Source organism: Trichosurus vulpecula, chromosome 4 (assembly GCF_011100635.1).
Source record: "Trichosurus vulpecula isolate mTriVul1 chromosome 4, mTriVul1.pri, whole genome shotgun sequence".
Classification (NCBI taxonomy): domain Eukaryota; kingdom Metazoa; phylum Chordata; class Mammalia; order Diprotodontia; family Phalangeridae; genus Trichosurus; species Trichosurus vulpecula.
In genome coordinates, this window is record NC_050576.1 from 55,584,007 (window position 1) to 55,599,360 (window position 15,354).

General features: G+C 42.9%; 1 protein-coding gene and 1 pseudogene across 1 annotated transcript in view; both read left to right on the forward strand.

The window, feature by feature from the left end:
- Positions 1–469: 469 nt before the first annotated feature.
- Positions 470–15,354, forward strand: part of HSD17B7 (hydroxysteroid 17-beta dehydrogenase 7) — a 35,972-nt gene continuing 21,087 nt past the window's right edge. Inside the window, exons 1-2 of the mRNA XM_036757237.1 lie at positions 470–680; positions 8,785–8,988. Of these exons, the coding sequence (XP_036613132.1) occupies positions 529–680; positions 8,785–8,988 (356 nt within the window). The 5' untranslated portion in view covers positions 470–528. The remainder of the gene's footprint in view (positions 681–8,784; positions 8,989–15,354) is intronic.
- LOC118845909 lies at positions 13,544–15,199 on the forward strand (annotated as a pseudogene).

Genomic DNA, 15,354 nt, shown 5'->3' on the forward strand with positions numbered 1-15,354 from the left:
AGGGCAAATCCAGCCTCAGACATTTACTAGCTGTGTGACTCTGGGCAAGTTACTTAACCCTGTTTGCCTCAGTTCCTCATCTGTAAAATGAGCTGGAGAAGGAAATGGCAAACTACTCTAGCATTGCCGCCAAATGCGGTCACGTGGAGTCGGACACCACGGAAAAAACTGAACAATACCTCCCCTCTTCGAGCATCTCGCCACACCCCTCCTCTGAAGTCATTCGGCCCAACCATCATCTCTGGGCTGGAGCAGGCGCAAAGACATTCTGGAGGCTGAGATTCCAACTGGATCGAATTAGGGTGGATCCGGGCAGCGGGAGTGGCTGAGCCCGTTTGAGTCCACCTCTCGCTCCACCTTCGCTTAGCCAATGAAGGCATCATCTGGCCGGAATGCTGGGCTGTGATTGGTTAGAATGACTGCGAGGCTGCTAGCGGATGGCCAAAATGAATCAGCATTGGACAGTTAGAAAGAGGAGTGTATGGTGGGGCGGGGAGAAGAACTCTTCAACGAGACGGGATTGGTGGGATGACTCGGGGGGGCGGGGCCAGGGTCATCGGAAGTTTTTCCAGGTGCACGCTATGGGTACCCTATCAAAGGCTCCTTACCCAGACTGCTGTCAAGCAGGTTTCAAGATTCAGGGCGATGAAGAAGGTGGTGGTGGTCACGGGGGCCAGCAGGTGAGCGCGTTTCCTTCCCCATAGGAAACAGCCCGCCGGAGGCGTCTGGGCTGGGACCCAGAGAGGAGGGGGGGGCTCAAAGGCAGCGGGGGAGTGGAGTGGGGAGGGGGGGAAAAGTAGACCAGAGAAGTTAAAAGGACATCCAGGCCAGTACCCTGCCACCCCCACCCCCCGCCTCCCGATCCACGGTTGCGGTGGGTGAGTGGACTCGCGACCCCCAAAAGGAAAACAGCCCTTACATTTCCTGATGGCTCCAATTGTTTAAAAAAAAAACTTTAAAAATTAACATTTTTTTCAGTAACCTGCATTTAGTTTTTCTCCCTCCCATCTCCCTGCCGAAAAAGAAAATCATACTAGTTAGTGTAAATTTGCAAAGCCCTTTGCGTGCATTATCTCCCTTGATTAAAAGAGAAAACAGTAGGCGCTTAATACATGTTTATTGAATTGAAATATTAGTGGATAGAATGAATAGAGTGCCCACCTTGGGGTCCGGTTTCAAATCTTTGCTTGGAATTAACTGTGACACGCTTGTGGCTGCCTCAGTTTTCTCATCTTTAAAATGGGCTGATCATAGCACCTACCTCCCCAGGTTGGTGGTGAGGCTCAAATCAGATAAAGCGCTTTGCTCGCTCTCTCTGTAGAATCGCCGGCTGTTGTTCGTAACACGCACAGTCTAGTCCAGCAAAACAAAATCTCACCCTGCGTTATTTCGTTCTTCCTGTCTCTGCCAGGAGATGGGCCCCATTCATCCTCCTCTGCCCTCTGTCCCAGCCCATGCGTCTTAACTTAACCTGGTTACACCTTCTGGACTCAAACATTTAATCCTTCAGTCAGACTTTTGAGGACTTGGAAGCAGTTACCACACATCCCCTGCCCTTGTTTCTCCTTCATATCATCCCTTCAGCCAATTTACCCAAGGCATGGAGTGTACCCTCAAGAGCAGACCGCCGCTGGCAAGCTCCAAAGTTCCAGAAAGGTCCCGAGTCTTTTGGAAAGGGTACAAAAAGGGCCCGGAATTTGGAAGTGGTAAGAGAAGCCAAATTTTAGCAGGCACTGAATGCAGGCGTAGTTGCTAGTAGATGTCCTTTTGGGTTCAGGTCACATGGGCCGCAATCACAGGTATGTCAAAGTGGCAAAGTCAGCACTTTATAAGTATTTTTTGATTGATTTACCAGGGTGCTTTTTGTGTTAGGTGAACACTGTTGCTGCTTACCTCTTCCTATCCATCTTTTTCCCTGTTGACCTCTATTCCAGTTTTAGAACTACCTCTTCTTCAAAGCCTGGTTTTTCTTTGTAGTCTCCTTTGTAATTGTTTCTTTCTTTTCTCTTAAACTCTTATTTTCTTTTAAAAAAAATCTCTAAAGCTACTCCAAGTTTTCTTCAGCTTGTATTTGCTTATAATGCAAGTTTACATTTTGTAGGAAGGGAAAATTGAAAAGTATCTTAGAGGTCATCTATTCTAACCTTTTTCCAAACAAATATGCCTGATAGCCCTCTTGAAGACCCCCAGTGATGATAAACTCACCATACTCTAAAACAGCCAATTCTCATTATGCACCCCTTCATTTGTTAGGAGTTGTTCTTCCTTGTATTGAGGTGACATCCACCTCCCTCTTCCTCAGAATTTCAGAATTGGAAGGGACCTCTGTGGTCAGTCAGTTTAACCCACATCTGAAAAGGAATCCCCTCTGTGACCTACCAGATACATCTTTGTGTGGAGCCCTCCAATAAGGGGACCCCTCTTATCTTCAAGGCTGCCCATCTCTTGAATGAGAGGAAGTTTTTATTGACCTCAAGCCTCAGTTTCTCTCTGTGCAACTTCTACTCATTCGTCCTAGCTCTGCCTTCTGAGGTTAAATCGAACAACTCTAAGACCTTTTCCATATGATGACCCTTTAGGTATGTGAGAACGATTATATAATCCTCTAAGTTTTCTGTAGATTAAGACTTTCCCAGTTTCTTCAGTTGGTCTTCATGTGCTCAAGGCCATTCACAACTTGGGTTGCTTCCCTTTGAATACTCTGATGCATCATTGACACCCAACACTAAATGTAAAACCCTAGGAAGACGGTGTTCTGTGCAACTATCAGATCCTTTTTCCAGAATGCTCTCCCCATCCATGCACCCTAAGGTCCTGTTAGCTTTCTTGGCTGCCATATCTTATGAAGAAAAAAGGGAAACAGTCCCTGTCCTCAAAGAGCATCAGTCCTAATGTTGGAGAGAACGTGTTTGTATTTACTAATAGCCAACATTTATATATGCTTACTGTGTGCTGGGTACTGTGCTAAGTGCTTTACAAATACCCAATTTGATCCTTACAACAACTGTTGGGGGGTGGGTGCTATTATTATTCCATTTTAAATATGAGGGGAACTGAGGCAAACAGAGATTGAGTGATTTGCCCAGGGTTGTAGTTAGTAAGTGTCTGAGGCCAGATTTGAACTCAGGTCTTCCTGACTCCAGGCTCATCTTACTGTTCTCCCCCATATCAGTCCTCCCCTAGTGCACCAAGAAAAGCCTTGTGTAGAAGGTGGTGCTTGAGCTGCACTTTGAAGGAAAGGAGGGCTTGCAAGAGGCCCAGGTGAGGAGGAAATGCATTCTGTCATTCCATGAATGAGACATAACCAGTGGAAAAGCATGCTGGTGTTTGTGTGGAGCAGTGAGTAAGCCAGCTAGAGGAGAGGGCTAATGTGTGAGAAGACTGGAAAGGTAGGAAGGAGCAAGAGTGTGGAAAAATGGAAGTGCCAAGCAAAGGAGTTTGCATTTAGTCATAGAAGCAGTAGCGAGCCACTCAAGTTTACTGACCGGTACTTGAGAAAAGTGACAGGTTGGAGAAGGGAGACTCTAGTCAAGGAGAGCTAAGAGGAGGCAATTGCAGTAGATGATGAAACCGGATGATGGCTCCCTGAGGGAGAGGAAAGGACATGTGCAGGAGGTGGTGCTTGGAGCTATTTCTACTTTTCAAGTTGTCATCACGTAACAGTGACCCCTTTGGGGATCTCGCAATCCTAACTATACTACAATATATGACTTCATCAGACTAGTCTTGCAATTTATCTAAATAAGCTGCAAAGTTGCATATAGAGCTGCTTTTCCTGTGTCTGTTGGTTTTCCTTTATACTTTTCAAAACTCATCATCCTAGGTAGAGAAAACAGAATCGGACTGTAAGAACAGCTCTGTTTTCATCAGCTATCATTGTCCCATCTGCCCAAACTAGGAAGCCTATTTCTTCTTTACTATCTCTCTTTTCCCCAGTATAACTGGAAGCACTTTTTGAGGGGAGTGGAGTTGTGTGTGGAGGAGAAATCCTTTGCTTTCCTTGCCATTCTTAGAGCATAATGAGCCTGAGTAGTGCTGACACTTCTTATGCAACTATTTGCCATGCTCTTGGAGTCATCCTCTGTTATCTATTGTTGCTTCCACCTTCTTGTAAAGATCTGTTGTTGGCTTGTGAGTTTCTTGCATATCCACATTGATTTCTTTAGACCTTTCTCCTTTCTCCTCATCAGAATAGTTTTCCTTTGTATCTTCAGAATTACATTCACAAGAACTTCCCATTTCTTCTGGGCTGACTTCCCCTGTATTATTTTAGCCCATGGGATCCTATCCATCCTTTCTTTGAATCCTTTGAACTTCATTCTCCCTAAATAAATATAGGATGCATGTCAGACTATCTCTGACTTGGATTTTCTCCTCCTTTATGAGATGGAGGCGGCCCCTTCCCTGAAAGTTTCCTTCATTTCCATCAACTGGTAACCTTGTTGGTGAGAATATCCAGCATACTCAGAAGAGATTTTACCTTATGGGTACCTTTGTAAGAATGAAATTATTAAGTCAAGCCAGCAGATTATTAGCTACTCACCTTTTGGCTGAGAGATCCAATTTCAGCAGTTGTCCATCTTATCATGGCTCATATCACTACTCTCATGCCTTGGTGCCAGCCTTGTGATCTCCTCCCTCTTTCAGCCCAGATGTGCTGCCATATATTCCATGGGCAACATTGCTTCTATTTCTGCCTTCATTGATGCTTGCCCAAAGTATCTCTATTGTGCTCCACCCTCACTCTGCCTTCCAAGTTCCTGAATTTACTTAAATGACTATGGCTTCTTAATATAAAATGCCACCCTGATACTGCTTCTTCTTCCTTTTACTTTCCAAAGCCATATTTCAGTAATGTGTCTCATTTTCCTAAGTATCAATGGTACCTGTTAGGTCAGTTTTTCCTCCTTGCATTAGGACCTTGTTGTACAGTTTAGTCTAGCCTCCAGAAGTTGCTGTCTAATCTTATAGATCCAGCATACTGTGGGAAGAAGTAGCGAAAACCATAAATGCATGTGCACCTGTTGACCTAACTTATGGCATGCTTTTGAGTCTGGAGACCAGCACAGGAGAACTGTCTGAAATTTAGGCCATAAACAAACAATAACATCCTCTTCCTCTTCCTCCTTCTTGTTCTTTTTTTTTTTGGCCTTCAAGGCCTTTCTGAAATAATGATTAATTGTTTGTGGTGATGGAGCCCCTGGATTCTGGGAAATCTATGTATGGAGAAGTGATTTTCAGAGTCTGGCCAAGATCATGAGAGCAGGCCTCTATTTCTGTTAGAAACTAGTCAGTTTATAATCAAGTCGCTCAAACAGCTAAGTTGAACTCTCTCCCCAAATACCTTCTTTCTCCTTCATTTATTTAATCAATTCTAAAGCAGAGCCCTAGGAGTACAGGGGAGAGATAACATCTTGCTTCTCTACTGGTTACTGTCCTACTATATCACTGACATATGTTAGAAATAGAACTTTGCTTATGTAACAAGGACTAGTTAGGGAGCATTCCTTGTTGCTGCCTTCTTTCTCCTTCCCCCTCCCTTACCTCATGACCTGATATTACACATTATACAAGGTCCTGACAACTATTGAAAGCTAGCCTCCAAACCCCAAACTTGCAGCATCCCCCCTTTTCAGCTCTCCTGAGAGGCCTTGGTTGGATGTAGAGGATATTTTTCAGTCATATGGATACTTCCTTTTTGTGCTTGGGCTCTTTTTCCTTTCCTGTTGTGTATGCTCATTTATTATGCAGTAAAGTCACTCATATTGAAGAGCCTTTGCTGCAAAATGTAGGAAACAGTACAGACCTAAGAGCTTAATCACTTCGCCTTCCACTCATTCAGAGTTCTAGGTCATCTTGCTTGTTTTCCATACTTTGTATATTTTTCTGTAGGTGTCAAAGGACATGGGTGTACTTCTTGGATTTTGTCTACTATGAACTTCTGGGTGTCTCAGCTGCTAATCTTTCGAGGACAAAAATGAAATTGCTCTGTTGGAGTCAAGGTACATTGTGTCTGACTGTGCTGATCAGACCAGTATGAGCTCAGAAGGCTCCACTATAGGTCAGGCACAAATGAAGTCCACGTGAACATTTGGAGTGGAGATGTCTTTGAATTTGTGCATCTCAAGTTTCTTTTGTGCTACTGCCATTCTGCTTCGCTCATAGAGCACAGACCTTCTTTTATGTGGGCATACCATGAGGGATGATCCTTTGCCAGCGTCTCCCATGTCAGGCATTTGATTCCATTTTGTTGGATATACATGGGCAAGATTCCTCCGATTCCTTTTCCTTCTGTAGTTTAAAGCCCTCTTGATTCAATTTGCAAGACCCCAGGCTAATACATCCAGCTATTTTTAGATACAATCTTTCTCTTGCTAGGAGCTTGTCCCTTTTTTTTTATGGTCCAGAAATCCAAAGTCTATTCTTGGACACCATCTTCTTAGCCTACTTCACTTCCCAAACCTAATTTTTCCCTTCTGAATCCTTGCATTTAATGGGCAGCTGTGATAAAAAACACCATGCCCCTAAGGATTTCAATTTCTTCCTCAGGACTTTGAATCCTTAGCAGTGCTTTCTAAGTTCCTTTTTGGAGCATCTTTATGCCTGTGAGAATCAGCAAAAGAATAGCAATCATTTGATTTGGCAGGCCTTGGGAGGCTCTTTCTTTCATCTTCCATATTTGCTTATGGAAGACAAAATTCTCTATTACTGTGATGGACTCAACTAATAAGACTAAAGCAGAGGTGCCAAACGGGCTGCTACATGTGGCCGCAGCACTCAGAAGTATGGCCTGAACCAGATTTAAGTCAATGTGCAGCCCACAGGGATCCTTATGTATGGATTAGTGGTCTCTGCTTCTATTTGAGTTTGAGACCACTGCTCAGAAGTCCCTCAGCAAGGTCCAAGGAACCTCTTCTACCCATCTCCTTCCTCTCGCTGTTACTGCATGATCCACGGACAGCACCCTCACAGCATCCAGCTTCCTCCTTTTTAGAAGACTTTCAAGTTTATTTCTTAGCTTTGTTGAGTGATTGACTCAGAACGCTGCATATTCTTGCTTGGCCAAAACATTGCTCTTTATAACTCACAGCCCCATGGGAAGCCAGCCTATAGACACATTAGTGTCTGGTACCATAGTCAGACTTTTCATTTGAATTGAATATAGCTGAGCAGTTTATCATCTTTTACACCGAATTACACATGCATTTTCATTGTCTGCCTAAAGGCAGTAAAGTTTGCATGGGAAAGCACTTTTCCATAGTCTTTCAGGATAGCCAGGTCCAGGCTACTTACAGTAGCTTATGTACTAGCACACAATATATTAAGACAGATCTGAGATCTGGTTTCACATCTCCAAGTCCAGCGGTCCTCATGCTTTCATTTGTCATTGGTGTGATGCCTTCTGCCTTCCTGACATAGGCCAGAGTTCTCGTCATCTCGTCAGCCGCTATTTAGGCATCTTCTGTGTGCAAGGTGCCTTGCTAAGAGATGAGCACAAACATAGTTTCTGCCCTCGGGGACCTTTCCATTCCTCTAGCAGAATGCAATACGCACACAAATAAATACATGCAGAGTTCGTACAATACAAAGTAATTTGAAAAGCTGGAGAGCCCTAACGTTGGGACATCAGGAAAGATCTCAGGTAGGAGGTGGAATCTGATCAGGTGGCCCCTGACCTGTGGTCCCTTCTGCTTTATTAGATACTCTTCTTCCCCCACCCCTCGAAGACCTTTTCATTGTCCCTAAGGGCTCTCAGTGTAGGGAGGCATTCCTGGGATCATCTGGCATTTTGATAGCATTTGTTTGATCATGGCAGAAGTAAAAACATCCCACAATCAGTTCAAGTCTGCTGTTTCTATATACTTAGGAACGTAGAAAGATCCCTATGTGAAACAATGAATAACATACTATCCTTAGCACATGAAGATGATGTTATTGACTCCTCATCATTAGACCTTGAAAAGAGTTAGAGCTAAGGACAAGATAAACAAAATCCAAATCCTGAGGTCCCTGCAGTGGTTGTTGTCCACCTACAAAGCCGTTCAGCTTGTATAGGCCTGTGGGACAGATTCTTTTCTTTTTTTCTCCAGTGATCTTCCTAAAGTGCAGGTCTGACCATCTCAACCTCTTCCCACCCTGCATTTATTGAATTTCAGGGGCTCTATATCACATCCAGGATCAACTGTAAAAGCCTTTGTTTGGCTTTTAAAGCTCCTGGCATTTCCTACCTTTCCAGTCCTTTTGCACCTTTCTCCCCTCCACATTTTCTGAAATCCAATGACACCAGCCCCCTGGCTGTTGTTTACATGAGGAATTACTCGACTCCATGCATTTTCACTTGTCCCCCCATTCCTTTCATTTCTGCCTCTTTCAGGTTTCAGCTAAAATCCCACTCTCTGTAAGAAACCTCTTCCAGGGCTCCTAATGTCAGTGCCCTTTTCTACGAGATGGTCACCCTTTTGCCCTGTACATATCTTATTTGTACATAGTTGTTTATGTGTTGTCTCCTCCCATTATAATATGATTTCTTTGAGGGCAGGGGCTGTTTTCGTTTTCTTTGTATCCGAAACACTTAGCACAGTACCTGGAACATGGTAGGTGCTTATTGACATGACTCAATTTTTTATAAAGAATTTTTGTGGCTTTTCCATTCGCTTTCTGCTGAGAGCTGGATGTCCTGAGCCAGAGTGGGCAGTGTCAGTATTATGCAACAGAATTTCAGATTGGCTGGAGGAGAGCTTTGTCCTGGTGCCTATATGTCATCTCCCTAAATTGTCATTTCAGTGGCATTGGCTTGGCCCTCTGTGAACGGCTGCTCTCTGAAGATGATGGACTTCACCTGTGTTTAGCATGCAGGAACCTGGGAAAAGCCGAAGCTGCCCGAGTCTCCCTGCTGTCTTCCCACCCCTCGGCGGAGATCACACTCATTCAGATAGATGTTAGTAACCTGCGGTCTGTGTTTCAGGCCTCAAGAGAACTCAAACGAAGGTATGTGTCTTAGTAGCTGGTTCTCCGAAGTGATGGGGTGGTCTGCTTTTTAAAAAGAAGGGTCGTCAGCCGGGTCCAGTTGGTCAGTAAGTGGTTAATAAAAATAATAATAATAACAGCTAGCATTTATAAACACTTCCTATGTGCCAGGCACTGTGCTAAGTACTACTTTACAATTATCATCTTATTTGATCCTCATAGCAGCCCTGGGAGGTAGGTGTTGTTATTATCACCCCCATTTTACAGATGAGGAAACTGAGGCAAACAGGTGAAGTGATTTGGCCAGGGTCACACACCTAGTCATTGCCTGAGGCTGGATTTGAACTCAGGTCTTCCCGACTCCAAGCCCAGCACTCTCTCCACTGTGATTGGCATGGAGAAGGTAAGAGAGGAAAGGAAGGTACCTGGCATAAGGCCATGATGAAGAACAGCCTGGTGGGAAATGAGGCGATCCCTTGGTTGACCGGGGCACGCTCATTGCATGGAGGTTTTGGGAGGAGCCCTCCAATCAGAAGGAGGGTCCTAGGACTAAAGGGATCTTCCAGGGTGATGAGGTTAGCTAGATCAGATGGAAAAAGGAAAACTCACATTTCTGTAGTGCCTTAAGGTTTTAAAGGTGCTTTTCTCACACCGGGCCTAATGTCCTCATTTGTTTTTTGCGTGAGGAAATTGAAGTTCAAATAGGTTTTCCTGGAAGTCACATAGCTAGGAAGTGTCAGATCTCTTGGCTCTGACCATTGTCCTTCCTCTTGAATTCTGCTGACAGTCGCTCATCTGCCTGAGTCACTGTATCCCCCTCAGTGACTTGGTGTCTCATTCATGATTTGTCATATGTGCTGTCTCTGACTCTGGTCAGAAATTGTTGCACTCTCGATAACTTGTGAATGGACGCATCATTGTCTGTAATTGTACGTTCTGTTTGCATAAGATATTATATTTTTCTGAGCACTTTTATGCCCATTTCCACCTTTTTTAAAATCTTTGGAGCCACCCTGTGAAGTAGATGGGATAGGGCTTCTTTCTCTTTGTTAGTGAGGCACAGAGAGGTTACGTAAACTTGAGATGGCACAAAATTGGTCAGTGACAGAATTTCGGTTAGAACCCAAGTGTCTGACTTCACCGCTAGTGTTCTTTTCCTTCAGCCCTATGTCTTCTCAATTTTAACTTGTTTCTCAGAGCAGTAATGTAACCACCTTTCTAAAATTGGTCCAGTGTGAGAAATTTAACATGCAGCCTTTTTTTCTCCCTGTGCAGATAAGATGAATTGGACTTACAATTTTATTTTTATAGGGACTTGCCAATAGAGAGACTCCCTCTACCAGTGCAGTTCAGTAGGTGCCCTGCAGCTTTTAGCCTTAGAGTGCTTTCTGGGGTTCTGAGAGGATGAGTGTCTTGCCGGTGTGGGTCAGAGGTGCACGAGCCCCTGGCTTCCTGACAGGGAGGCAGGCCTTCTGTCTGCTGTGCCATCCTGAGCCTTGTGCAGAGAAGCTGAAGGGAGAAAATGAAAGAAAGTGCAGGGGTTATTTTGTTGTGCTGGCACCTGCTTCAAAAACTGATACTCTTGCTTCCCCAGCCTCCAAGGCCTGAAATAGATTCCCTGTGTCATTAGAACCATTTCCATTTCCCTTTTTCTAGACATGTAGCTTCAGAAGGGACAAATCCCACTTTCTTTTCTCCTCCCAACCTTTGTTGTTACAGGCCATGTTACTTCATTGATGTCCTTTCCCTGCCCCATATTTTAGATTTCCAAGTAATTTTTCTAACACCGTTCTTTTAGGGAACTTAGTACATTTTCTGAATTCTGCTTCCAAACACCAAGTGATTCCTTTCACCATAGTTGATGTTGTTGGTGATGTTATGAAATAGCCCAGAGAAAAATAATCTATATCTAAAACCAAGAACTACCAATGCATGAGGATAAATAATCAAATAATAATCAAGATAAACTACCGCCCTTTCCAGGAGTCTCAGATGAAGTGAGGATGCCCGTTGTCAACTCTTCTGTTTGACATAGTATTAGAAATGCTGGCTGTGGAATTAAGATGAGAGAAAGAAATTGAGGGAATTAAGCACGAGTCAAGAAGAAGCAGTATTAGAACTTTTTTGCAAGTAATATGATGGTGGACTTAAAGAATGCCAAAGATAGAACTAAAAACTTAATTGAAACAGTAACTGCCTCAAATTGAAACAGTAACCGCCTCAAAGTTGCAGGATATAAAGTAAATTAATGCAGGTCATCAGCTTTTCTATATAATACTTTATAATATATACTTTATAATATAATACTATATAATATATAATTATATATGTATAATATATAATTATATATAATACTATATAATATATAATTATATATTATATAATATATAATACTTTATAATATAATACTATATAATACTAAATAATTCTATATAATAAAAGCCTAATAAGAAAGAGATGAAGAAATTCCATTTACAATAACTATGGGATGTATAAAATTCTTGGGCATGTACCTTTCAAGTTACACATAAGAAATGTATAAATGCAACTACAAACTATTATTTACAGGTCTTAATAATTGAAAAACTATTAAATGCTCATAGGTAGGATGAGTCAATATAATAAAAATGATAGTACTACCTAAATTAACTTAGTTCATAATATAGCAAATTACCAGGGTTTTACTTTATAAAGTAGAGAAAATAATTTCAAAAGAAATAATTAAAAGAACTGGGAATCAAGGGGGCCTGACCAGTGCTAGGTCTTAAGCCATAACAAAGCAGTAGTTCTCAAAATGATTTGGTACTGTTTAAAAAATAAAGCAATTGATCAGTAAAACAGATTGCATACACAACGTAACGAAACAAATGTATCTCAAAGCCTAGTGTTGGAGAAACCCAAAGACCCAGCTGCTGGGATGAGGACTCACTATTTGACAAAAATTGCTGGGGAAATTAGATAGCAGTATAGAAGAAATTAGATTTAACCCAACACCTCACATCTTATCCAAGGTTGAGCTCCAAATTAAGATCTGACCTACATATAAAAGCAAATTAGAGAAATATAGGAAAAAAATTACTTATCAGTTCTGTGGATAGAAGAAAAATTCTTGACCAAACCAGGGATAGAAAGGATCATAGAAGTCAAAATGGATAATTTTAATTACATAAAATTAAAACATTTTTGTACAAACAACTCCAATAAAGAAAAGTGATACTGGGGGAAAAATCTTTGCAGAAAGTTTCTCTAATAAAAGTTCATTTCTACAATATATAAAGGACTGATTCAAATTTACAGGAAAAAGAGCCATTCCCCAATTAATATATAGTCTAGGAATGTGAACAGGCAGTTCTCAAGGGAAGAGATCCAGCATATTTATAGCCATATGAAAAAAATACTCCAAATCTCTAATTCAAAAAATACAAATTAGAACAGTTCTAAGATCCTACCTCACACCCACCAAATTGTGTAAGGTGACAAAAAGGGAAAATGATCAATATTCTGAGGACTCTGGGAAAACACACATTAATAACCCTGTTGGTGTACCTGTGATGGGTCTAGCCATTCTGGAAAGCAGTTAGGAATTACTTACAAATAGTTACTAAGCAATGCATAACCTTTGAGCCAGCTATAACACTGTTAGGCCCATACCCAAAAGAAATCAGAGAAATATAAAAAGATCTTCTGCATTAAAAATAAATTATAGCATCTCTTCTCATGGTTCTCCCCCAAATTGGAAGCTAAAGGAAGCCCATCAATCAAGGAATGGCTGGATAATTCACGGTCTTTGAATGTGATGGAGTACTACAGTGTTGTAAAAAATGAGAAATGGAAGATTTAAAAGAGACATGGAAGGATTTATGTGAACTGAGGCAGGAGAAGTGAGCAGATCCAGAATAATTTATGTGGTAATATCAGTATTATAAAAATGAACAGAATCAGAACAATTTGTAAAATAATGAGTGAAAAACAAAATAGCTTTGAAAGCTATAGGAACTATGATCAATACAATGACTATTCTTGAGAACCAATGATACTTTCTACTTCCTGACAGAGAAGTGATATTCAGATACGTGTGTGTGTATACATATATAAAATTACATGTATATTTGTAAACAGCCAATGAGGGAATTTGATTTGTTCGAGTATACATATTTGTTAGAAGGAATTTGTTTTTCTTTTCTTTGTTTTCCTAGTGGGATAGGGGGAATGGTGGTGAGAGGAAAATAAAATAGATTTCTGTTAATTAAAAAAAATTAAAATAGAGAAGCAGAGATGGGCTTCTACTGATGAGGAGTATTTTCACTTTCAGTTGAGGTCACTATCATAGTTTTGCCTAATTGTGTTACTTTGTTACACAAGAGTTTTCAAGGAATGGGAGTAATCTGAAAATGTTTGTAAAAAAAATAAACCATGTCTGGTCAGTGTAAGATGGTGGTGGCAGTGGGGGCAGCAGACCAGGCAGCCCGGCGCAGCCAGAGCAGCTACTGGCAGAAGGATGCCCTGAAGTGGGGAGTGGGGCACAGAGCCTCTGTGGCTCCCAGGCTTGTAATCGCCCCAGCCAGACAACCTCTGACCTGCTCGTCCTTCAGTGAGTCTACAGAGTTATTTTCTCAGGAGTCCAGCGAGGCCTTACTTCAGCCATAAAGTGGGAAGTCCAGGCTGGCTACAACAAATACAACTCAAGATGTCTGGTAAAGGGAGCAGCACAAATGGCAAAACAGACCTTGTGAATGGAAGCTTATCCAGCAGTGCAGAGGAGATGTCTGGGACAGAAGAGGGGAAAGAAACATCCTCAAGCATTGAGGTGGGGGCTTCAGACCTAAGCCTGAACCTAACTGGGGATAACAAGAGTGGCTCCAACTGTACCAGCACAGAAAGCCAAGGCACAGACACAGAGAGCTCAGGTGAAGACAAAGATTCTGATAGCATGGAGGACACTGGCCATTACTCCATTAATGATGAAAATCGGGTCTGTGACCACTTGGAGAAGGAAAAGGAGGAAGAGCAGCCCTGGTGCCGGGTTCAGCACAAATGGGCCAATCGTGAACAGGACTCATCAGATGATAAACAAGTCCTTGAGGACTGGGTGACCTTAGAGACATCAGCTCTGCCCCGGCCCCCAGCCCTGAGAGACAGGGAGCTGGGCTCAAGTGCTCATTTTGTGTACAAAACTTGTGGAGCACAAGTCTTTGTGCAGTGCTTCCACCTGCAGCATGGACTAGAGAACCACACTAGTTGTGTCCATACCCTGCCCTTGAAACAGCGTGGCACCTGGCTGGCCAGTGGCAGTGATGACCTCAAGATGGTGGTGTAGGAGGCGACCTGTATTGCCTTTTGAGAGTGGCCCCAAAATAATGTCTTCCAGACCAAGTCCTTCCCAACAATGCTGACTCAACTCTTGCCATGTGTGCCCGTGATGGGCAGGTGCTGGTAGCAGAACTGTCTATCAGTGCTGCAGGAATACCAAGCGTTTTGCCCAGCACAAAGGAGCCTCCCATAAGTTGGCCCTGGAGCCAGACTCTCTATCCTATTTGCTGATGAAGATGCAGTTGTTTTCACCATTGACCTCCAGCAAGACCTACCAGCACTGAAACTGGTGGTGACAAAGGAGAAGGAGAAGAAAGTTGGGCTATATACAATCTACGTGAACCCCGCCAACGCTACCAATTTGCAGTGGGTGGGCAAGATCAATTTGTGAGTATTTGTGGCCAGCATAAAATTGATGAGAATGAGAATAATGGTGTGCTGAAGAAAGTTTGTCCTCATCGCCTGGTAAACAGTGAGTCCAAAGCAAACATCACCTGTCTTGTGTGCAGCCACGATGGCCCAGAGCTCCTTGCCAGTTACAGTGCTGAAGGCATTTATCTCTTCAACTCTTCTCACAGCGATGGTGCCCGGTTCCTCAAGAGTTATAAGGGGCACCGAAATAATGCACAGAAGAGCGGCAGCGACTGTGGGCACATCTTCCTTTGGGAGAAATCGTCCTGCCGGATCATCCACTTCATGGAAGGGAACAAGGGAGGTGTGGTGAACTGTCTAGAGCCCTACCCCCACCTGCCTGTGCTGCTGACCATGATGTCAAGGTCTGAGCAGCTACTGTTGAGGCTTCCATGTTGCTAACTAGGTTAAAGGATGTGATTGGGATGAGGACAGCCTGCACCACCCTGACATGCTCTGGCTCCTCATGCACCACCTGAGGCCGAGACAACATCGCCGGAAGTCTGGATGAGGGAAATCTCCCCAACTTTAGCACATCTACCATGACAAATAGACAGGGCTTCTCATTGCAACTTGGATGCTGTCCTTCCCTTAGCCCCTGAAACCTTGCCTCTACTCAGTTTTGGTGTTTTTTGGTTTCTGGGTTTTTTTTTTTTTTGGTGGGGT